This window comes from Bactrocera tryoni, unplaced genomic scaffold (assembly GCF_016617805.1).
Source record: "Bactrocera tryoni isolate S06 unplaced genomic scaffold, CSIRO_BtryS06_freeze2 scaffold_11, whole genome shotgun sequence".
NCBI classification, from domain to species: Eukaryota; Metazoa; Arthropoda; class Insecta; order Diptera; family Tephritidae; genus Bactrocera; species Bactrocera tryoni.
The window spans coordinates 17,761,293-17,785,137 of NW_024395824.1; the positions used below are offsets into that span (position 1 = coordinate 17,761,293).

At 34.1% G+C, this 23,845-nt stretch overlaps 3 protein-coding genes and 1 non-coding gene across 6 annotated transcripts in view; 1 reads left to right on the plus strand and 3 right to left on the minus strand.

Annotated features, from left to right (window-relative positions):
• The window catches only part of LOC120779501 (procathepsin L-like), a 227,552-nt gene that overhangs the window by 203,440 nt on the left and 267 nt on the right, over nucleotides 1–23,845 (minus strand). Inside the window, exon 1 of one of the 2 annotated variants that reach the window (XM_040111794.1) lies at nucleotides 23,217–23,690. The exons of the other annotated variant lie outside the window; for it this stretch is intronic. The gene's annotated coding sequence lies outside the window, so the exon portion shown is untranslated. Of the gene's footprint in view, nucleotides 1–23,216; nucleotides 23,691–23,845 lie in introns of those variants that run through there. 2 annotated transcript variants of the gene reach the window in all.
• Nucleotides 874–23,770, minus strand: LOC120779500. Of its 2 annotated transcripts, none has more exons than XM_040111793.1 (4): nucleotides 23,718–23,770; nucleotides 2,117–2,333; nucleotides 1,880–2,060; nucleotides 874–1,821 (listed from the first exon to the last, which is right to left on the minus strand). In XM_040111793.1, exons 2-4 carry the CDS (start codon nucleotides 2,212–2,214, stop codon nucleotides 1,336–1,338), a joined length of 765 nt encoding a protein of 254 aa, XP_039967727.1. In that variant the 5' UTR covers nucleotides 2,215–2,333; nucleotides 23,718–23,770; the 3' UTR covers nucleotides 874–1,335. The 2 variants fall into 2 exon arrangements, with proteins under 2 accessions (XP_039967727.1, XP_039967726.1); XM_040111792.1 differs by lacking the exon at nucleotides 23,718–23,770 and adding an exon at nucleotides 2,467–2,484.
• LOC120779949 lies at nucleotides 14,545–14,752 on the minus strand. The gene has a single exon (XR_005705770.1). It is a non-coding gene; the product is annotated as a small nucleolar RNA U3 (small nucleolar RNA).
• Nucleotides 21,536–22,193, plus strand: LOC120779817. Its single transcript, XM_040112189.1, has 3 exons — nucleotides 21,536–21,790; nucleotides 21,860–22,013; nucleotides 22,075–22,193. The coding sequence occupies exons 1-3, from the start codon at nucleotides 21,665–21,667 to the stop codon at nucleotides 22,191–22,193; spliced, it is 399 nt and encodes a 132-aa protein (XP_039968123.1). The 5' UTR covers nucleotides 21,536–21,664.

The window sequence follows — 23,845 nt, forward strand, 5'->3', positions numbered from 1 at the left end:
GATATTAAGCCTTTAATACATCTGTCGTCCATACCTGTTGAGTTGAAATTAGCAACCACGTTGAAGGAGGATTCCAACGGTCTATTGGAAAGGATTCACATATTGCATGTGATAGGACGACGGTGTCAAAAATTTTAAAAGAGATGTTAAACGTTTTAGAGTGAACACATTATGAAGTTCGTCAGTCCAATTTACATTTTTACAACAAATTTGCTATACCTGGCGTTATTGGCTGCATCGACGGGACTCACATCAAATTACTAAAACCTTGCGACAATGAGCATTTATATTTAAATAGGAAAGGTTGTCTTAGCGTCAATGCTATGATAGTAAGTTAAATAATACATATGGCTTTCATACTATTGTATATACAAAATTAATATTAACGCTTTTGCAGGTATGTGACTATAAAATGAGTATAACAGCTGTGGATGCGTGCCACCCCGGATCAAGTCATGATGCTTTTATTTTCAATTTATCCAATATAAAACAGTCTCGTTTATCCTGTTTTCAAAGCGGTGACCACAGCTCCTGGTTACTATAGGATTCAGGCTATGCGTTAGAACCATATTTACTCACACCTTATCGCAATCCGACTTCTGGAACATCGCAGCATAAATTTAATTTGCAACATGCAAAATTTCGTAACATCGTGGAAAGAGTAATTGGGGTGCTTAAAAGTCGCTTTAAATGTTTGCAAACTGTTTTGCCATACACCCCACAGAAAGTTGTTAAAATTATTAACGTATGCTGTGCTTTTCACAACATATGTCGATTTTATAATGTTGAATATATATATTCAGGGATCAAATTGCAAACAATTTAATGCAAACACTTTCAATTTCTTAATTTTTTTTATTGAATTGTTTGGTAGCAAAATAAAAAGACTTAAAGACTTACTTCAATATTATTTACAGAAGGTGCTTGCTTTGCATTTCAAGAACTTAATATACTACTTGCATTGGGATACTTAAAAATAAGAATTTAATGGTATCTATCACATTTATATTACAGTTAAAAAAATAAAATTTAATTTATCACATTGCTTATACTAAAATAAAATTTTTTCAATTCTTCGTTTATACAGGATTATATATGTATGTACTTATGTACATGATATGCTTAAATAACTAGATAAATTGTAAACAAATTTTAATTCTTAAATAACTAAAAAAAAAATTCCGAGATCTCATCACATTTTAAGTATTTAAAAAAAATAATAAATTAAAATTATCTTGCAGGTTTCGTCCACTCCCACTCTTCTTCCTCTATCTCCAACATGCGTTTCTTCATATCACTTTTTTCTTTCCCAATTCTCTCCTTTATGGAATTATGCTAACGCAAAATTTCATTTTGTTCTGCGGTAAGAGAGTTCTGTATTGAAATGAGATCGCATAACTTTTCCATCGATTTTATCACTGCACCTTTGCTATCTTTCAAAATATTTTTGGTGTCATCAAAACTTTCCAGGAGCTTCCCTAACGTTCCAGATATACAATCAACCGCACCTGCTTCCGTGGCCATGTGTTCTTTAATACATGCTTGCATTGAATTTGGTCTTCGCGTTCTTGTTGCAACCGCTGAAGTACTCGGTGTGGGATTTTCGTCATCAGATGATTCATTGCTATGGTCGCATTGTACACCGAATGAAGAACTTTGTGGAATACCTTCTACACAAGTATAAAGACCGCAAAGTTCTGCAATTTTTTCCTCAGTGCAGCTTAAGACAAATTGGTTGAAGGGACCTCCGCCGGTAGCTCTTGTCTCCGATTTGTTGTGTGCAATTTTTTTGCGTACGCAGCCCTTCCAGTCCGACCAAACCTGCTCAAGAAAAATTGTTAATAACCACTTATGTGTACTTAAGAATATCTCTTTTAACCTTTTTCCATCCGTTGATATCTTTTTGTGGTGGTCCTTGGCTGTTTAATTCTTTGGCGAGTTCTGCCCAAAGAGCCTCCGCTGCCACTCGGTCGCCCTTGACATAATTTTTGTCAATGTCAGGATGCTGCTCCATAAAACTTAAAAAAGTTTCGTCTTGCCTTGGCGTTTTATGCTTGCCCCTAAATTTAAAGGCATAATTAATATATATCAATAAATACAAATTTAAAATACTTGCATTTCTAATGTTTCCTTCAATTTTTCAATAAATTCGCGTGCCCGCAGCTTCACGATTTCAAAATAGAAAACAAATTGCGGTTTCGATTTCTGGCACATGTCAAATCGTTGCGATTTGATGTTCGAGAACGAAAACGGATCAGTGAAATTCAGCACATGTCAGCACGATTTCGCTGACAATTTCATGCGAAAACGAATTGCAGCACATGCCCGATAGTCTTAATTTTTCAAAGACCAACGCAGGGTATTTTAACAAAAGGGCACATAAAATAGTTGAGAATTCGCAGAAATGAAAGACAAAGGAAAGAAAAAGCTGTATAACTTCAATAATGAACAAACATACAAACATACATATGCGCAGCAGCAGCAAGGAAAGAGGTAAAAATCGGCGATCCATTGTATATTTCTTTCATGCATAACCAAACCATAATTAGGACAACGCAATTAAAGTGTCAATGGTGGTCTAGGTGGTAAGCGCTTCAAAATCCCAACAGAATTTATTTTTTTTTAATTGAATATGTGATCTTATTTTATAATAACTCATTTTAAATATATAAAAGATTTACCTAAACATTATGATAATATTTTCATGATTCATACGCAATGTACGAATGTAAGCAATTTCGTTTTGCCGTCGGCATTTCAATTTCTCATGCTTCAATTTTTGCTTTCAACCAAGAAATCGCTTGTATGTATGTATGTATGTACATATGTGCAATATATGCCTTTGCGTTTTGCCGTCGGCATTTCCATATTGACATGCAAAAGTAATTATATATTTCATTGTTTCGTTTTGGCCCAATTTTGTATATTAAGACAAGTGTCAATAATTGCGTTGGAAATTTTGCGCGAATAAGACGAGTGCGGGTTAAGTCGTGAATATTACTTATATTAATTAATTTGAAAGTGCCGAAAAATGCGAAACGAAATTTCAATAAATTTAAATAAATTTAAGTAAATTTACATGTATTTTCATTTATATTTAATTGTCAATAAATTTTTTAAGAATTATTTGCCCTAGTTGTCCATTTTTTATTTTCTCACACATTTCAGCCGATTTTTGTATAGAAATTTGACCGGCGTAGAAGCAAAATGCGAAACAATCATACATATGTACATATATTATGTCGTTTGCACATTTGTCTGTATGTTTGCGAAAGCAAATGTTCCACAAAAGCATATTTCTATACTTAAACAAAATTGTTAGAAACATCGTATGTTTCTCATGTACATGCATAACCAAACCATACTTCAGTCAGTATATTATCACAGCAATATACATAATAAACATATACATAATATTGCTGTGATATATTTAATTTCTATTAGTAAGAAAAATATTGATTCGTATAAGTTATCGGGCTTTTTGTTATAGCTCCGAAAAAAAATGGTTTTTAATTTTTATAGGGTCCGTATGACCTTCTTTATTAAACTTTTAATTGCAACTGATTTTACATTGTTTACTTAAACTAAAAGGTAACCTTATTCTACCTGTCCCTTAACTTACAATTCTTCGGAATTGTAGCTTTAGCGGCTCGTGTCGGATGTTACTTCTTGTTGACAGCTGTAATTGTTAGCGTCAGCTATTTTATTTATGTTAACTCAAATATTAGCGTCAGCTATAATTTTGAATATGTTTTGTATTAACTCCTCCGCCGTCAAAAACAAACGTCCCCGTTTGTTCGCTGCATTTGATCTGTCAGAGTTATTGACCCTTCTAGTGTTGGTATTTCAGGTGTTTTGACTTCATTATGATCGTTCAGATTAACATTTACATGGTAATTTGATAGCTCTGTTATACTTGTTTTGCATTTATTTTTTAGACTCAAAATGGTGATAATTACGATTATGCACATCATGCAGATGATTATGAGCGAAAAATTGGTAATTAAAGCTGCAGTGTGAGCTATTTTTAATTTTTCCAGATGATGTGTGTTGTTCAGATGAAGCTCCTTCATCATCTCCAAACTTAAAATTTCTTCTTCTTGAAACGATGGTTTATTTGGTTGTAAAATTGCTGCTAACGGTTTGCTGGTAAATTTTTCGTTAAATGAGTATGTTTGGTTTTCTATCCACACCGTGGAATTATGGTATTCTACTGCATATGATCCGGAAAGATGTATACTTTGGCTGTCAATTTTTACTGTACCGTTATAGGTGATATATTTTCTACCGATGGTATGTGCTGATTATTTATTAAAATGCATTCTGCCGGTTTGCTCTGTAGTAGACGAGGGACACAGGTAGTGTTGCTTATGTCTATAATATTTTTGTTATTACATATTTTTATACTATTATATTCTTTACATTTGTTCCTTATACCAAATATTTTATTATTCTTACACGCTATTACATTTTCAAATGGAATCAAATTTATATTCCTTTCTATTTTTATTGGTTTTATCATAACTGATTCACAAAGATCTTTATTAGATAACGGTATTCCAATAGTGTATAGTAACATAGTTTCATTTGATGCAAGTTTAACATTTGCTAATTCGATAGATTCTTCAATATTATTTAGTGTAAAGTTATTTTTCCCTAGTGTATATAGTAATATATTTAATTCTTCATTTGACAAAATATAAGAATTAACTATGCCGGCTTTTTCCCAATGTATTGCATAGTCTATATTAATTATCTCATCTTTTATTATATTTAATTTCAATTGCAATATTATGTTGTACAACTTCATTTGTTTGTACTTCATTTAAAATTGTATTTGATATTGTAGAAATATTATTTATTCTGTCGAAAATTACTTTATTGATTGTTATTTGATCGTTATTATTTTCAATTATATTATTAATATGATTTTCTAGTATTATTAAGTCGTCGTGCTCAGGATTTCCCGCAATCCATTTCCAGACTGTTCCTAATTCGTTTACTGGTTTCCTAAATCTCTTTGGTTTTAGTCTATTTAAGTATGTCTGTGTCAGTTTTAGTTCATTAATGAGGATAGGAAGGAGTGGGTTTTCTTCTTTAATTTTAGTTCTAATTGAATTACTGAAATTGTTTAGTGCGTTCTAGTATTCGTCTATGTCTACTTTGTGTATCAGTCGGAATGTTCCTGTTTGAATTTTTACTGGTCCTGTACTAAATGTGGCTAGTTGTGAGTTTGTATAGTCTATTACCCTAAAGTCAGCGTACACCAAATGTTCGAAAAATCTGAAAAATTAAAATAAAGATTGATATGTAGCTAGGTCTTGATATTGCTTTTGTGTACTGTTCGTCCTTTTTCTGTGATTACGACACTGGATTTGTCTTCTTTTACAATTTCTTTTCTAAATCTTGCTGTTAGTTTCGAGCCTGTTCGTTTATTGATTTTAACATAGTTTATTATTTTTCCTGGGGCGTAGGTTTTTATAGGATTTCTAGTTTTATTGTGAAATTCTAAGTCTTTCATCTGTTGTTTTCTTAGTGTCTCGATATTTTCTCGTCTTGAGTTTTCATATTGCTGTGGGTCTATTGAAACGCGTCTTCCAAAAAAAGTTCCTATTGGTCTTTTTCTGGTTGTAGAATGTATTGAGTAATTATATTCGTAGGTGCAACGATCTAAAAGTTCTTGAAATGAGTGGTGGGTGCGTTCGGTTTGAAAACAACGCATAATTTCAGAAAGTGTGGAGTGAAATCTTTCGACTTGTCCATTGACTTTGCTAGCGTAGGGGGGTGTTTTGAAAATGTTAATACCAAGTTGGTCTTCGACCATAAATTGTATTGAGGCTGAGTTTGAAGATTTTTCATTATCTATAACTATGGTTTTCGGTACACCGAAGGAAAAAAGTATTTGTCGCAAGGGTTCTCTGATATCCTCTATTGCTTTTGATTCTATTAATCTAACTTGGGCGTATTTCGAAAATTTGTCTACTGCGGTAGGTACAAGATTTTTCTCTGTACTGTATATATCAATGTAAACTATTTCTGGAAAATAATATTTTTGTTTGAGTTGTTTTGAATTTTCGTCTCGGTTTCTATGTGCGCGTTTATGTTCTTTTAATATTGTTTCGTTTTGAATGTCCTCGTTCGTAATGTCATCAACTTTCATCTGAGTATATCGAATTTTATAATTGGAAAAATGGATTGGGTATATTTGTTGAATTATTCCCATTATTTCTTCGGAAGTAAATATGCCATTTATCACCGAAGAGTTTAAGTAACGTTTAAAAAAGTGAAATTAGGTTTTCTGAGGAAAATGTTTGTTTAATTATTACATGTCTATGGTATGTAGGGAATGGTATTTTAAATAGGTAACTATCTTCGTCTCCTAAAAGAGATCCAAAGTTGGTTTTTGAAAACATTTATGGGTACTTCTACGGCTGGAATTAGATTGTGAGATGAGCTGTCATCTGAATGTGTGGCTACTGATAAAGAATTTATTTCGAATGGTCTTGAAAGTATATCTGCTACTATGTTGGCTTTACCAGGTTTATATCTTATTTCGTAATTATATTCTTCGAGTATGGCTTTCCACCGTTTTAATTTAGAATTATTGTTTTTATTGCTTAAGGCGTATGTGAGAGGTTGGTGGTCTGTATGGATTACTACTTTTGCCGTTCCATAGAGACAGGTAATTTCTAAAAGTATTTAATGCCCAAATAATAGCAAGCATTTCCATTTCATTAACTGCATAATTTTCTTCGGTTTTACTTAATGTCCTAGATATAAAGGTTATGGGTTTTCCATTCTGTTCTAAGACAGCGCCTATGGCATATTTGGAAGCATCTGTTGTTAAATCGAATTCTTTTTTATAATCAGGATATTGTAAAATGACGTCTTTCGATGTCAATGTGGATTTTATTTTATTAAATGCTGCTTTAGCGTCATTGTTTAATTGGATTTGGATTTTTTTGGAAACATTTCTTGACATTCTACCTTCTTCACCACGAAGTAGAGTTGTGAGGGGTTTAGCTAATTTTGCGTAATCTTTTATGAAACGTCTATAGTATCCTGAAAGTCCTAGAAATGATCTAAGGTCTTTAAGTGTTTTGGGGTATGGAAAATCTACAATACTTTTTACTTTAGATAGGTTTGTGGAAATACCAGCAGAAGAAATTATGAATCCTAAAAATTCTACTTGGTTTTTATAGAATTCGCATTTGTCTGCTTGTACTTTCATATTAGCTTTACGGAGTGTATCAAAAATTTTGTCAATATGCTCTGAATGAGATTTTTCATCTTTGCTAAATATTATTATGTCGTCTATATAGACATAACATATTTTTCCTATATATTGTCTCAGAATATCGTCTAATGTACGTTGAAATATGGATGGGGCGTTCTTTAGTCCAAAAGGTAATCTTGTGAACTCATACTTTCCATTGTTCACTGAAAAGGCTGTTTTCTCCACGTCAGATTCCTTAAGAGGAATTTGATGGAAACCGCTTTTTAAGTCGATTACTGAAAATATTCGTTTTTCTCCTAATTGGGATAGTACTTCATTTATCTCTGGTATTGGATATCTGTCAGCAGTTGTAACTGTGTTTAGGTTTCTGTAATCAATAACTAATCTGAATTTTTTTTCGCCTGATGCATCGTCTTTTTTGGGTACAACCCATATTGGTAAATGGTATGGTGATCTTGATTTTCTGATAATTCCGTCCTCTAATAGTTTATTCATTTGTTTTTCTACTTCTAGTAGATAGGTGTATCTGAATTTGTTCTAATTTCCGCTACTACTTTTGTTGTCTACGTTAGTTTTTCATTAGGTTCTGAAAATAAGTTTCGGTGTTTTCGTACAAGTTGTTTAATTTCATTTTTTTCTGAAGTATTCATATGTTCGTCACGGATTTGAATGGAATGAACATCTTGGGCTCTATATTGATGGAGTTGAATTTTACGTTTGTTTGCTACGATCATGAAATTTTCTTTAGTATGTATTATTGCTGATAGTTCCTTTAAACTATCATTTCCAAGAATTGCGTGAAAAGTTGTAAGAGTGGGTAACAAAAAAATTTTAATTTGCATTCTCCAATATTAAAAAGATTTAGAAAAGTGTGATGGGTAATGTGTATTTTTCCACCGATTGAATTTGCGTAAAAAGGGTTATTGTTTTCTTTGGGATTTGGTACTAAATTTGATTGAATATACATAGTTTTTATTGGAACCTGTATCGACTAGGATTTTTAAAATTTCTCCACTCTTCGTTTTGCAGTTGAAATAAGGTGACGAAGAGCTATTTAATCTAAAAAATGTACATCTGTCAGGTCTAGTGATTGTTCGTTTTCGTCGGTTTGTGTTGTATCGGAAAAGTCATAGTTGTATTCGTTGTTTTGGTAGTCATTGTTGTATTGATAATTTTATTCGCTGTAAGGTTCAAAGTTTGAGTTTACATGAAAATTCTTTTGAACTTTTGGTTGCAGATCAATTTTGTTTCAAAGGTTTGATGGTCGTTTGACAGTGAATTTGGGATTTGGTCTATTGGCGTAATTGATAGCATTTGTTCTTAAGCTAACGTCTACGTCCATTGGTTTAGGTGGTTTTGGTGGTCTTAGAGGGGGATTATTTGGTGGTTGATTAAATGGGTTTTGAATATGAAAACCATGTTGTTGGTTTACTGGATTTTGGGGATACCGTTGTTGACCATAAGGATTAAATATTTGATTTGGTTTTGGTATAAAAGCTAACTCGGGATGGAATTTGGTTTGAGGAAGTTGTCGACTAAGATTTGGAAAAATTCTGTTGTTGGAATTGTTGTCTAGGAAATTGATTGTTATTAGCGTGATTTGCTCTAAAGTTTTGATTTTCTAACTTCAGGCAGGTGAAAAGCTTCCTGGTAGAGCTTTTTGGTTCTCTGATGCCGAGAAGCCTAGAGATCACCCGAAAGTCCTCACTGACAAACGTGTCAATCAGAACTTTTGCAGTAGTTTTCCGTAAGAAGATGTATTGCTTCCTCTCCTACTTCCATACAACCAATTTTTTTGAGATTAATGATAGGTGCGAATACACTTTTTGGTAAAATTCGTTAATCGTTAGTCTTCCCTGTATAAGACAAGTCATTTGATACTCTAAAGTACCAATGTCTCTTTTGTCTGCATAATGGGTAGTTAGACAACGAGATATTGCTGGCCAATCTAAAGGCGTGTTATACGACTCTAGTGCTATGTCCGCTTTCCCTATAATTTTGTTTCTAATTACATTTAAAATTCCAAAATATCTTGGTGTGCTTTTCGAGGGTTCATATAACCACAGAATCCGCTCGACACTTTTTCTCCAAGAGGTAAACTCTGAAGCGTTTCCCAAAAATTCTCGTAGTGATCGCACTACGGCGGGAATTTTGTCCATTTCGTTCATGTTGTCTCTGTATCTTTCGTCTATAGTTTGATCCCTAATGTTCTGGTTCGTACCATTATTCGAAATACTTTGTATTATGCTTTGTCCGTCCGTCTGTAACATCTGAGTTACAACGTTTTTAACTAAATGTGCCAATTCTGGCGAAATTTGGGTGCCAGAACCGGAAGATCCTGTTGGTGCAACGGGAGTTGTATTCCCTAGCACTGGTGGTCTGATTAAATTATTTGGGTTAGACATTTTCTTTAAAATATATAAATATTTTTTCTTTATTCATTTCTGGAGGGTCCCTTTTACAGGAAAGTCGCAGGGTTATTTTACTTTTATAAGAACCGGACGGTCCCCCGTTAGGTGGTGAATCGCGGCCCTTATTAACTTTATATGTTATTGGCTGTACAAGCCCTTTTTTATTTTTCTTTGCGGTTTATAATTCTCTGGAGGGTCCCCCGTTAGGTGGTGAATCGCAGAAAATTTTGTATTTTATAAGCTGGAGGGTCCCCCCGTAGATGGTGAATCGCAGCTTTGTATTATTATTTATTATTGGCTGTACGAGCCCGTTTATTATTTGTAAAAGAAATAATGTTCTTATTGGAACTCTTAAAACTTTCTTTAAATTATTTACTTTGTTTTCCAAAAAAAAAATTTTTTTAATATTTTTAAACTATTAATTTTTATACTCTCGCAACAATGTTGCTAACGAGAGTATTATAGTTTTGTTCACATAACGGTTGTTTGTAAGTCCTAAAACTAAAAGAGTCAGATATAGGGTTATATATACCAAAGTGATCAGGGTGACGAGTAGAGTCGAAATCCCGGATGTCTGTCTGTCCGTCCGTCCGTCTGTCCGTCCCGTCCGTGCAAGCTGTAACTTGAGTAAAAATTGAGATATCATGATGAAACTTGGTACACGTATTCCTTGGCTCCATAAGAAGGTTAAGTTCGAAGATGGGCAAAATCGGCCCACTGCCACGCCCACAAAATGGCGGAAACCGAAAACCTATAAAGTGCCATAACTAAGCCATAAATAAAGATATTAAAGTGAAATTTGGCACAAAGGATCGCATTAGGGAGGGGCATAATTGTTTTGGAAAAGTGGACGTGGCCCCGCCCCCTACTAAGTTTTTTGCACATATCTCGGAAACTACTATAGCTATGTCAACCAAACTTTATCGAGTCGTTTTCTTCAGGTATTTCCATATACAGTTCAAAAATGGAAGAAATCGGATAATAACCACGCCCACCTCCCATACAAAGGTTATGTTGAAAATCACTAAAAGTGCGTTAACCGACTAACAAAAAACGTCAGAAACACTAAATTTTACGGAAGAAATGGCAGAAGAAGCTGCACCCAGGCTTTTTTAAAAATTGAAAATGGGCGTGGCGCCGCCCACTTATGGACCAAAGAACCATATCTCAGGAGCTACTAGACCGATTTCAATGAAATTCGGTATATAATATTTTCTTAACACCCTGATGACATGTACGAAATATGGGTGAAATCGGTTTACAACCACGCCTTCTTCAATATAAAGCTATTTTGAATTCCATCTGATGCCTTCTCTGTATAATATATAGTACATTAGGAACCAATGATGATAGCGGAATAAAAATTTACAAAAATACGGTATTTGAAAAATATGTAAATGACGTATAATGAAATCTCGATTATCACTTTACCATGCGAGAGTATAAAATGTTCGGTGACACCCGAACTTAGCCCTTCCTTACTTGTTTTGTTGATATCTTTGCTCACGGTAAGTAAGGCATTGTAAACACGAAAACAAGAAACCTTCGAAAGGGGTGTAGAATTCTAGTCGGATTTAATCACAATATACTTCGGGTCATCACTTTTTATTGGCGGTAAGTCAGGAAAAGCATCATGCAGTTTTTGATACGATTTTTTGCGTTTTGGTTGGGGACCTTGGGCCAGCGCAGCAAACCTGTTGTCCCCGAACTGGAAGCCCGCCGGGGGCATAGTGGAAAAATTATAATACACTGATATAAGTATTGGATTATATTTCTCACTTAAAATAAGTATTAATCGCGTTACTTAAGTAAGCAGACCGTAGTGCAAAAAAAAGAACACCAAAAGAGAGCTAGCTATATGAATAGCTATAAACTCAGAGAAAGACGCTAACTCAACTGCTCAGTACGAGGTTTAGTCGGTGACTGTTATTCATAAATATTCATTTTGTTGCTTTCAAAATAATCACCAGTAGATGTAATACAGTTATGCTAACGATTTTTCCAGTCCTCGAAACACTTTTCATAAACACTTTTTGGATAACCTTCAGCTCCTTTAGCGAATTTTGTTTTATCTATTCGACGGATTCAACGGAGCGACAATTTCAGTTTGGGAAACAAGAACAATATCTGGTGAACATTACATTTCGGCTTTAAATTTGTACACAATCGTACTCTTTTTGAAAAAATTCGACTTTATCGGGACGAGCCGAGCAAGAACGCGTTTCGTACCCAAAATACCTACCAAACTCATTCGAACGGACTCGCAAGCGATGTCAACCACTCTTGACGTCTATCTAAGAATTGCCTGACGATTTCCAAGCACTACATCTTTCACTTTTTTAATATTTTCGTCCAGAATGCATGCCTTCTGCAACGCACTACTGAGGTGCACAGAATTAATCAGCTGCTGTAAAGAAATTGGTTTACAGATCGTGCTCATATTTGGCAACTTAGCTAAGTACTTTTTCTTGAAATATCATTTACCCAGTAAATTTAAATACAAATTCCGTTTGCTTTTTTGTCACAATGTATATAATACAGGGTCAACTAGAATGACGAGTATACTATATGCTGATCACTATACTTTCAATACTAAGCAAGTCCAAATAAGCTGTACTGATGCGGTTTTTTTATACTCTCGCAACAAAGTTGCTAAGGAGAGTATTATAGTTTTGTTCACATAGCGGTTGTTTGTAAGTATTAAAACTAAAAAAGTCAGATATAGGGTTATATACATATATCAAAGTGATCAGAGTGACGAGTAGAGTTGAAATCCGGATGTCCGTCCGTCGGTCCGTTCGTGCACGCTGTAACTTGAGTAAAAATTGAGATATCATGATGAAACTTGGTATACGTATTTCTGGCACCATAAAAAGGTTAAGTTCGAAGATGGGCAAAATCGGCTCACTGCCACGCCCACAAAATGGCGAAAACCGAAAACCTATAAAGTGTCATAACTAAGCCATAAATAAAGATATTAATATGAAATTTGGCACAAAGCTTCGCATTAGGGAGGGGCATATTTGGACGTAATTTTTTTGGAAAAGTGGGCGTGGCCCCGCTCCCTACTAAGTTTTTTGTACATATCTCGGAAACTACTATAGCTATGTCAACCAAACTCTATAGAGTCGTTTCCTTCAGACATTTCCATATACAGTTCAAAAATGGAGGAAATCGGATAATAACCACGCCCACCTCCCATACAAAGGTTATGTTGAAAATCACTAAAAGTGCGTTGACCAACTAACAAAACACGTCAGAAACAATAAATTTTACGCAAGAAGTGGCAGAAGGAAGCTGCACCCAGGCTTTTTTAAAAAATTGAAAATGGGAGTGGCGCTGCCCACCTATGGACCAAAAACCATATCTCAGGAACTACTCCACCGATTTCAATGAAATTCGGTATGTAATATTTCTTAACACCCTGATGACATGTACGAAATATGGGTGAAATCGGTTCACAACCACGCCTTCTTCCAATATAACGCTATTTTGAATTCCATTTGATGCTTTCTCTATATAATATATACATTAGGAAATGAAAATACAATTCAATAAATAATAAAGTACACAAATTGATCTAATCTAATTAATTTTACAGCAAAATAAAAAAAATATTTAAATGACGGATAATGAAACCTCGATTATCACTTTTTCATGCGAGAGTATAAAATGTTCGGCGACACCCGAACTTAGCCCTTCCTTACTTGTTTCTTATAAGTTTCTTTTTTTCTTTCCAATAAATTTGTTTATATATTTTCTAAATTATTAATTTTCAAAAAATGTTCTTTTCTTTTTCTTTCCTTTTTTTTTATACATATATTCTTAATTATTAAATTTAAATAGCTTAACTTATTCCTTATATAGATATCAGCTTCCCTTCCATGGCCGGTGACCGTGCAGTTGTCCTTTTTCCTCTCGGTACTTGGGCGCACTCTTTCACTCCCTCGATGCCAGAAAGTCAATTCCGCTGCTTGCTTTTCGTACTGCTTATGGTACTTTTGTGAGTTGCTTGTTTTCCGTACTGCTTATGGTACTTTTGTGAGTTACTTGTTTAACACATTGCTCGTTTTTCGCACTACTTATGGTACTTTTGTGAGTTGCTTGTTTAACACATTGCTCGGGCGCCAGTTATCGGGCTTTTTGTTATAGCTCCGAAAAAAAATGTTTTTTTATTTTTATAGGCTCCGTATGACCTTCTTTATTAAACTTTTAATTGCAACTGATTTTACATTGTTTGCTTAAGCTAAAAGGTAACCTTATTCTACCTATCCCTTAACTTACAATTCTTCGGAATTGTAGCTTTAGCGGCTCGTGTCGGATGTTAATTCCTGTTGACAGCTGTAATTGTTAGCGTCAGCTATTTTATTTATGTTAACTCAAATATTAGCGTCAGCTAAAATTTTGAATATGTTTCGTGTTAACTTATAGTATACCATGTTAAAAGGCATACATATTCTATCCTATCTTGTGTATCTGCACATGCTCATATGAGTGTATGTATACGCATGTGCGCGTTCAGAAATTTTTCATCACTTATTAATATACTTATTACATGTGCACGCATTGACTTGTTCATACATTCATATATACTTATATGTACATATATTTGCATACATTGCCGAATAATGCACAAGCATACAAACATACATATGCGTACACATAGGCGAAGCTGCTACAGCGGCAAGGGGTGACAATCGGCGGCCATTACTTTACTTATGCCATAGAACTTCTATTGCTACGAATATGGAAATGATAACGAAATAATGCAAATATGCATATTTCTAAATATCATTAGTTTCTTTGAAGAAATGAATGATCCTGAGAAGTATAGTCTTAACTTTTCAACGGCCAACGCAGAGCGTTTCAACCAAAAGGAATTCATTCATTAAATTCACCACTCAGAAGTCGTTTTATACGTTGTAAGCGAATGATTTTCGAAGAAACATCATTTCTAATATGCCACAAGACAAAATTAGAAATGAACTTCTTAACCTCACGCTGTCAGATAAAACGAAAATACTTCGTCATCGTGGGTCGATTTCCAAAAAATTAAATGAAGACCGTACTTCACAGGATCATTTCTGTAGTGAAGTATAGTCTTAATCAGGAATAATGGGATGCCAGAGGATAAACTCACTGCGTAGTCTGATGCCAAACGTGCGTACGCTGTCACAGTCCCGTACTGACTCCCTGATCATCCGTCACCTAACTCCCCAGCAAGCCTGTGCTGCGTGCTAAAACATTCGCAACATGTTGCGTTGGGATGACGTGTGTTGCTGGGACGGCGTATGTTGCTGGCAGTGGCGTGGTTTTATCGCTGCGTATGCATGCTTGTTGTTGTTTTATCTGCTTGTCTGATTTCTCCGTCTTCGTGGTTATGGCGTGTTTTTAACGCTGCGTATGCGTTCTTGTTGTTATATCATCTGCATGTCTGGTTCTTCAATCTTCTTGTATTTCTAGAAGTGGCGTGGTTTTCCCGTTGTGTTGTAAACATTAGGGTGTGCCTTTATGGGTTGTGTGGGCTAAATTCTGTATAGATATTTAATTCTCACAAAGTATACTTTAATAAGTTTTCAACCAACAACAGCCCACTTGGAACTGTTTGAGCTTGTTCACCAAGTCGAGCGAATAGCAAGTACAAACGCAACTGGCACCAAAGGACTTATTCAACTTATATCTGAAAAGTGTATATCTCCACTAAAGCTAAATCAACCAAACTTGTTGAAAACAAGACCTTCTACACATTGTCTTTAAAATATCACATTATGAAAATGGTCGAAATCGGATTACAATCCCCCCAATTCCCCATATATAAAAATATTAAATTTCATTTGATTATTTAACATTACAGTATTCTTCTATAAATGAGACACCAATTAAGTTACACGAAACATAACTTTGCAAATATAGTGCCTATAAGTCTGTGATGTAACAAAATTGTCGATATTAAACAACCCCCCATATATCAAAAATGTGGACGACGGTGTATATGGCTGACGTTTTACCCAAAAAAATCGTCCAATTTTCAGATGTATTATTTCAATTTAGGAAGAACCTTCTTTGGAAATGAGTATAAGCGGGTCAATACTTTCCTTAGATATCATATATCTAATATAATAACTTTCAAACTTTCTGATGACCTTAAATTTTACTAGATATCTTATATATTGGCCGATATAATCGTTTACGATATAAAGCCGGCTGGTACAAAACGTTTGGCATAACTACCTTTTGCATCTGGTGGCAATCAATATACATACATATGTAGGTATTATATCACACAGGGGTGTCGCGGAATTTAAGGTAGGTTTTCTTAGTTGTCAGAATTGCAAACCAATTTTGGTTTTCATGGGTGTCACTGAATCTGATTATGTTTTCGTCTTTACGAACATAAGCCAAACCGATATTAGAATTAGCTTTTTACTAATGTGGCAAAATTTGCCAATTGATAAATCTCGAAGCAATTCTATTAAAGTTTGCAAAGAGTTCCGCAATTTTATCTTTTATTCTATTGGATGAATAAAACATTGAAAACTTTAAGGACCGTTTTCTCAAAGTCTTGTTTGTCAGCCATTTATCAGTTAACTTCTGGTTAAAAAAAGGTTCTTTGTCGAAAGAAGGTGTCTGGAGTTAAAATAATGATTTAAAGGAAACGTATGGTGATTCTAATTACACTTCAACTGAAACGTACCACTGAGACAGATGAGTCGCTTTCAGCTCGCATACACCGTCAAAGGACAAGGGCTAAGTACTGATATAACCGAGCATTTTACGGTATACTCTTGCAACTTGTAAGATTCTATCCCTTTTGATGAGTGGGTTGAGGTACAACTGTGGTGAGATGTGTTGGTGTTCTGTTGTGGTGTCATCAGCTGTGAATTGAGCTGTGTTTTATTAAGGTGCGCCAGTTTTCCCGGGTCACTGGGGGGAGGCTTAACTCATTTAAACATCCTGGGCTCCCTAGTCGAATATTTTGCCTAGTATTCCACGAATATGTTGTTGTCTGTATTTCGGCGTACTGCTGGTGGAGTAGCCGAGGCGCAAGATACACTCTTACAGCAGAAGTATTTGGTCATGGAGTTGTGGTATACTCACATTTATCCGGGTATGCAGAAAACATATTTTGATTTAAAACATACCACATGTATTTTGTATGTATTTTAACTTGAGTGCAGGGATTTGAGAATAGCAACTTTATTTTGCGTGTTTATTTAATTTTGCTGTTTTGACGACTCATTACACTGTGGAACATTTTTGGGGTTATTGTCTGGGGGGTGAGAAATTCCAAGTCAGGGTGATGGTACTAGGTCAGTATAGTAAAACCCTCAAAGGGTTTGGCGTTCGTATGTGTCAGTTTTTTATGACCTTTTTAATTTTTTCCTTATCTTGATGTTTTTTCGCTTAGTTGTAAGTTGCTGAAATCCGGAAGTCTGTCTGTCCGTCTGTCCGTCCGTCCGTCCGTCCGACAGTCCGTTTATTTGGACGTAATTTTTTTGGAAAAGTGGGCGTGGCCCCGCCCCCTACTAAGTTTTTTGTACATATCTCGGAAACTACTATAGCTATGTCAACCAAACTCTATAGAGTCGTTTCCTTCAGGCATTTCCAAATACATACAGTTCAAAAATGGAAGAAATCGGATAATAACCACGGCCACCTCCCATACAAAGGTTATGTTGAAAATCACTAAAAGTGCGTTAACCGACTAACAAAAAACGTCAGAAACACTAAATTTTACGGAAGAAATGGCAGAAGGAAGCTGCATCCAGGCTTTTTTTGTTAATTTAAAATGGGCGTGGCGTCGCCCACTTATTGACCAAAAACCATATCTCAGGAACTGCTATACCGATTTCAATGAAATTCGGTATATAATATTTTCTTAACACCCTGATGACGTGTACGAAATATGGGTGAAATCGGTTTACAACCACGCCTTCGTTCTGTTACAACTAAGCGAAAAAACATCAAGACAAGGAAAAAATTTAAAAGGTTATAAAAAAAACTGACGCATACGAACGCCAAACCCTTTTAGGGGCTTACTATACTGACCTAGTACCACCACCCTAACTTGGAATTTCTCACCCCCCAGATTAGCTGTTGTACTGTGTTATTGTAGCAAACAAATGTATGCGTTGTTTGCTTTTTTAATTTCATTACCGGTTATTATTATCGGTCTATTCTTTATTATCGGCTTATTTAGGATAGTAACTCCACGCCTGGCTCAGATATGGCCAGAATGGGTACTCCTTAGCCCTGGAGTTAGGACTGTGCCATAGAGGGATCTTGCGAGGGAGTGGCCGTGAATAGAGAACGGCTTCTATTCGTGGAGTAGATAATTCTCTTACTAAAACTGAAGCTTTGTATAGCTGATTTCCATAACTCCCTCATGTGAGGAGCGCTATTATGTAGATGTAGATAATTTTATTATATTATAAATATTAATAATATTTAAGTGCGTATGCACTAGTTTGACAAGTAGTAACCCGCCACTGCTCTAGGATTTGTTTAGAAATGGTTTTTTGTTTTCATTTTTGGCGAAAGTCATTCTGCGGGGTCGAAAGGTTACGAACATATATTTGTGTTTTTATATGAGGTTGTCACATCGAAGCTGACTTTGCTTTTTCTACCTTTATGTGGGGTATTGCAAAATTGTGACTCTAGTGGTTGTCGTACGACGTACCGACCATTATTTGATCGAGTAGTTGTGGCTTTAGAAAAGCCCTCACAATACTGATATTCTTTCATTTTTGTTTAATATTTGGGAAAGTTTTCCTATATCTTGAAATTTCCTTAATTGTGAATTAAGACATTTATTTGATTTTTTCTTAACTAGAGTTGGTGTGGTGGTAACTAGTTCTGTAACTAGTCCACTTTGTGTTTGGCTGTGCAGCGTTTGAGCTTTTTGTGCCTTTGAGCAACCATGTGTCTCTTGGCAATTTTTTGAATTTTGGGTTTCGGGATTTGCTTTTGCAATTAAACCCGTGGTTCTTTGTGAATAAGCGCATATTTGGGGTGAGATGGGATATCTGCTGTAATGAAGCATTTAGTTGTGTCATTTGTGACAATATAAGCAGTTAAATTTGCTTTTGCAATTATTAAGATTGTGTGAGTGGGACAAGCAATTTGTGCAGAGTCTTTTTGACTTGACAAAGTTGTCCCTTTCATTGATGTTAAATTCTTTAAATTTCTCGCAAGTTTTAAGCTTGTGCCCTCTTGTGCATAGTTCGCATGACGTATGTTTTCTTTGTTCGGATGTGAACGTTTGTGTTTTGTAAAAGCTTTTGTTTAAATTTTTGTTGATTCTAGCTTGGGATCTGTTTAAGCTTCCATTTTGGTCACGTTTAATGTTCTTACCCAGTGGAACTTGGAAAAAGTAATATCAATATTACAAAAAGTAAATCAATATTTCATTAGTTTTGAAAGTACTTATTGGCTATGGAAGATGAAAGTGATTACTTCGTAAATTGATGGTATGCCAATGAAGAAAAGGTTTATAAATTTAATTCAACCTCGCTACTATTTGATATGTTGAATTTTTTTTTTTCAAGAAGTAAATAATTAGAAGTAAAGAATTTTGTTTGTAGGTGTTGCAAATTAATTAAGCAATAAATATAAAGTGCATAGAAATAAAAGTGGAGATACATATATATACATATATAGTTATCAAGGTAAGTACTAACATCAAATTTTATTAATCATTAAATTTTATTAAATATGTTATATACATGTACATAAATAGCGTACATACTAATAATATTATCAGATGATACGCGGTTTCGGCAAACGTTATATAAAAAGATTAGCAACTGCGCATTTAGCTAGAATGCAACTACAAAATATGCAAGCAGAATCTAGAAGCAATGATATATTTATGGAAAACATTTCCAATGAAAACGAAATATTTATGGAAGACACTTCCAATGAAATTGATGATAGTAAGTTAAACTCAACATAAATAATCTTTTTTTTTAATTACCACGTGTTTGTTGTTTTCTAGATAATCCAAGTTCATCTAACTTAAAAAAAATGATTTAAAATAAAAACTGAAAAAGTGGTACTTTGAGTACAGCCCAAGTAGAAATTCAGTAAACTCATTATTATCAATTTTGCAAGATGAAGGCTTGGATGTCCCTTTGTCGTTACATGGTCTAATAGGACAAAACGAAAAAATTATTGTAAAAAGCGTTCATCCTGGGGAATATTTCCATATAGGCATTAGCTATCATTTACAAAAAATTTCTGATAGGATTAAAAACATGTCTGAAATAGTGATAGATAAAGGCATTGATGGTCTTCCTTTATTTAAAAGTTCCAAAAGGTCGCTATGGCCAATATTAGGCTCTATAGAAAACATGCAAGAAAAATATGTATTTTTAATAGGAGCGTTTATCGGTGGCTCTAAACCTGTAAGTGTAGATCAATACCTACATGATTTTAATAATGATTTAAAAAAATAATGCAAGAAGGAGTTCTCATCAATAAACAACCTATAGCTGTAAAGATAAGAGCATTTATTTGTGACGCCCCTGCAAGAGCATATGTTACAGGGGTTGTAGGTCACAATGCTTATTATGGTTGCCACAAATGCACACAGAAAGGGAAAACAATTGGACATGTTGTGGTTTATAGCACAAAAAGGTGCGATAAAAGGACGGATTTAGATTTTTAAAATCGTGTGCACCCGGAACATCATAATAACATGTTTAAAAATATTCCTTCAGAGCTCGAAAAGCTTGGAATAAAAATGGTATCGCAGTTTCGCCTAGATCCCATGCATTTATTGGATCTAGGAGTAACAAAAAAAATGCTGATATGCATTATAAACCGTAAAACAAATAATTTTAAATTGCAAAAAAAAGATAAAGAACTGATTTCAAAACGGTTACTTGCTTTAGGTACTTTTATGCCAAAAGAATTTTCAAGAAAACCAAGAAGCCTCGATGAATTAAAATTCTGGAAGGCAACTGAGTTTAGGCAGTTTCTTTTGTATACTGGCCCTATTGTTTTGAAAGGCATTATTAGTGATAAGTTTTACAATCATTTTTTAATTATGCATTGCGCCTATCGTTTGTTATGTTCTAAGAAAAAGCTATTTTGATGACTTGGATGTAAGCGACTAGCTATTAAAGAAATTTGTAATTCTGTTCCCCAGCTCTACTCTGAGATGGCAGTTACTTATAATGTACATAATTTGCTGCATTTACCGCAGTGCATAAGAGAAATAGGGTTTATCATGGTTTTTACTGCATACAAGTTTGAGAATTTCATGCAAGACATAAAGAACAAAATTAAATGCCCAACAAGAGTTCTTCAACAGCTTAATAATTTATATGTAAATGAAGTAGTAGTGTCATCAAAAAGTCCAGGGGTTGGTTTTAAAACAAATCGGGAGAAATAATTTCATTTGAAAGCCATTTTTTTTTTTTATCAACAATTCAACCAAATAATTACTGCTGTATAACTCCTTGCATTCCCTTCAAAATTAAGGAATTTAAGCAAATAGATGATGAGAAATATATAGTGGGCAATAGAGTTTTGAACTTTGATAATTTTTTCACGCAACCAGTCCAATCTTTGTCAGCATTAGGAATAGTAATAGCGAGTAAAGATATATGTATGTATGTTCTGATTTAGAAATATTCAAAATAAGTGATATAAATTATAAATATACAGCTTTGCCTTATGGAGAACAAATCGTCATGATGCCCATTCTTCATAACGTCATCTGGTAATATTTTTATAAATTTTAGATATCTAAAAATTTTATATGTTTTAAATGAAAATTGTTACACTTATGTTTATTTAAGTCGCAAATCCCCGATTCTGATTTATTTATCGCTTCTAGCGAGTTTACCAATATAAATACAACGAATAACACTAAATTAGAAGGAAATGTCAATAACAAAGTTCATAATTTCAATGTTTTTAATCAAAATGTTTGTGTTTATTAAAAAAACTTGATATCATTATAGCCAACCAAAACATCATAAAGGGACAACAAGCAGAAACGTTGGCGATGTTTAAGCAGCTATTTGAAAAAGATGTAGGCTCCTATGGAACGAGAAGTGTGTTCCCGTTGTCCAACTTGGAAGCATTAAAAAAACTGAATGCAGATATAGTGGCAGGTTCCAGTGCAGACTATGTAAGTTGTCTATATAATCCCTTAAGTTTCACTATTTGACTAATAAATATTATACCTATTTTTCTATAGATAAAAATCAGTAAAAATATAATAGGCAGAACGGGGATTATTAAATCTATTGAGGGTATTTTCGAAAGGAGTCTTATTGTTCAGTTGAACTTCGATGGCATTCATTCCAAATACTCCTTAAAGGAATGCAAGGGGTTAATCGACTGCTTGTTTGGTAAATAATTTTAGAAAGGAAAAAATATATACATATTTTCTAAAATTTTTTATGATTTCAGAGGCATCAATGAAAGAAGGATATTCCCATGGCGAGTTTGTTAAAGACTTGCGACAAGCTTTAAAACTGGCGAAAAATCGTCATTTCAAAACAAACTCCATATTAAAATCTAAAAAATAAAATATTTAAATAAAATTAATGGTGTCCACTGTTTCTGCTATTGATAGGTTTATAGTAAGTAGTTACTAGTATGTAATAGAAAAAATAGTTTGGAGGAAAGTACTTCGAAGTATACGAAATACTGGGCTAATAGTAAGTAGTTACCGAATTAATAAAATATTGGTGTGGGGAAAGTACTTCGAAGCACACGAAATATTAGGTTTATAGTAACTACCTACTGAATTAATCAAAATTAGGTGTGGGGAAAGTACTTTCCGTCATATGAATTCGTAAGCGAAGTGGAGGTCCTTCGCTCCAATGAAATTGATCAGAAAAACGAAATTAGATAGTATTATTGTAGGAAAGTACCTTTACTTATTTTTTCAGTAGGAAGTATCCAATTCTTTTCTACTTCCAAGTCCCACTGGGTAGTCTTGATTATTTTTTTTTTTACACTTTTAAGCGTTTTTTTATTTTTTATTATCATTAAATATATATGTATATGTATGTTTATATAAATTTTTATTATTACACTTTACAAATTTGCATTAAATAGTAAAATCATATATTCAATCATAATTCAATCAGTTCCAATTTAAATAGCTCGATTGTTAAATTTGTTTAATTATAATTATAAAATAGCATGAATAGCATGAAAGCTACTTTCATTGATAAGCAAATTATATATGTGAGTATGTATATATTTCTTATGTATGTATGTATGTATGTATAAATGAATTTCAACTGGTAAGAGTTATGAATGAACAGAATAATTGCAGGTGCAAGCACTATTAGCTTTATGTATGTATGTATGTATGTGTTTCTATATGTGTGTGTACTATTAGCATCTGATGCGTTGCAGTTGTTGTTTGTGTATTTGGGTGGGTGAGTGTTTACAAATTTGTGAGGTAAGTCTTCGCAAGTGCCGTAAAATACGTAAGCACACAACACAATAACGATTTTTCTTTCTTTTTTAACATGAAATTCAGTGTTCTTGTGTGGAGTTGAGAATTCAAAGAATTTACCGTCACACCATTCACCAACCTTTTTGGCTTGAACCGACGTAATTGTAATTTGTTGATATTAAATTTATTTAATTTTAACGGCGACTTTAAAAGCTACTCAATTTATTGGAACCACTTTTTCGCTTTCTCTTTTTCTCTTATTGAAGAAATTTATTAAATGTTAAAGAATTTCTCTACACTTCAAAAGTAGGGCGGTTGTGCAAAAAACATGATATATACGCAATAAATTTAGCCTTTCGAGTGCTTCAAGAAAGCTGACGTATGCTTGATACTAAACAATTGATGTTTGCTTCTTACACCCAGATACTTTTTCACATTTGCGAGAACAACCGCGCGAAAATGCAAATCAGACTCAAGAGGACTTTGATGGGCGCCATGAGTTGCCAGTTTGGTGGACTAACAGTCACTTAGCACTGTAAGCTCACTGAAATGTGCTACCCTTGAAGTTCTTGTATAATTATTCTAGCTGTCTTTCACGTTTTTAGTTTTAGTAATGGCATCATCTCACGAATATACATACATATGTCCACAAACTAAATGTGCACACTCGAAATTGCACTGATAAGGTGCAAGCGGCCGCAAGTGCGTGATAGGTTGTAGAGACGGTAGGTTGAGTTAAGTTTTGGATATTTTTCCCTTCCGGTGTGG

Coding starts and splice junctions, on each gene's coding strand:
- LOC120779500 (XM_040111793.1), bottom strand. CDS start 2,214: ATGTGCCAGAAATCGAAACCGCAATTTGTTTTCTATTTTGAAATCGTG. Junction 2,061..2,116: donor TTGAAGGAAACATTAGAAAT/GCAAGTATTTTA, acceptor CTTTAAATTTAG/GGGCAAGCATAAAACGCCAA. Junction 1,822..1,879: donor ATATCAACGGATGGAAAAAG/GTTAAAAGAGAT, acceptor TTTCTTGAGCAG/GTTTGGTCGGACTGGAAGGG.
- LOC120779817 (XM_040112189.1), top strand. CDS start 21,665: ATGTTTAAGCAGCTATTTGAAAAAGATGTAGGCTCCTATGGAACGAGA. Junction 21,791..21,859: donor CAGGTTCCAGTGCAGACTAT/GTAAGTTGTCTA, acceptor ATTTTTCTATAG/ATAAAAATCAGTAAAAATAT. Junction 22,014..22,074: donor GTTAATCGACTGCTTGTTTG/GTAAATAATTTT, acceptor TTATGATTTCAG/AGGCATCAATGAAAGAAGGA.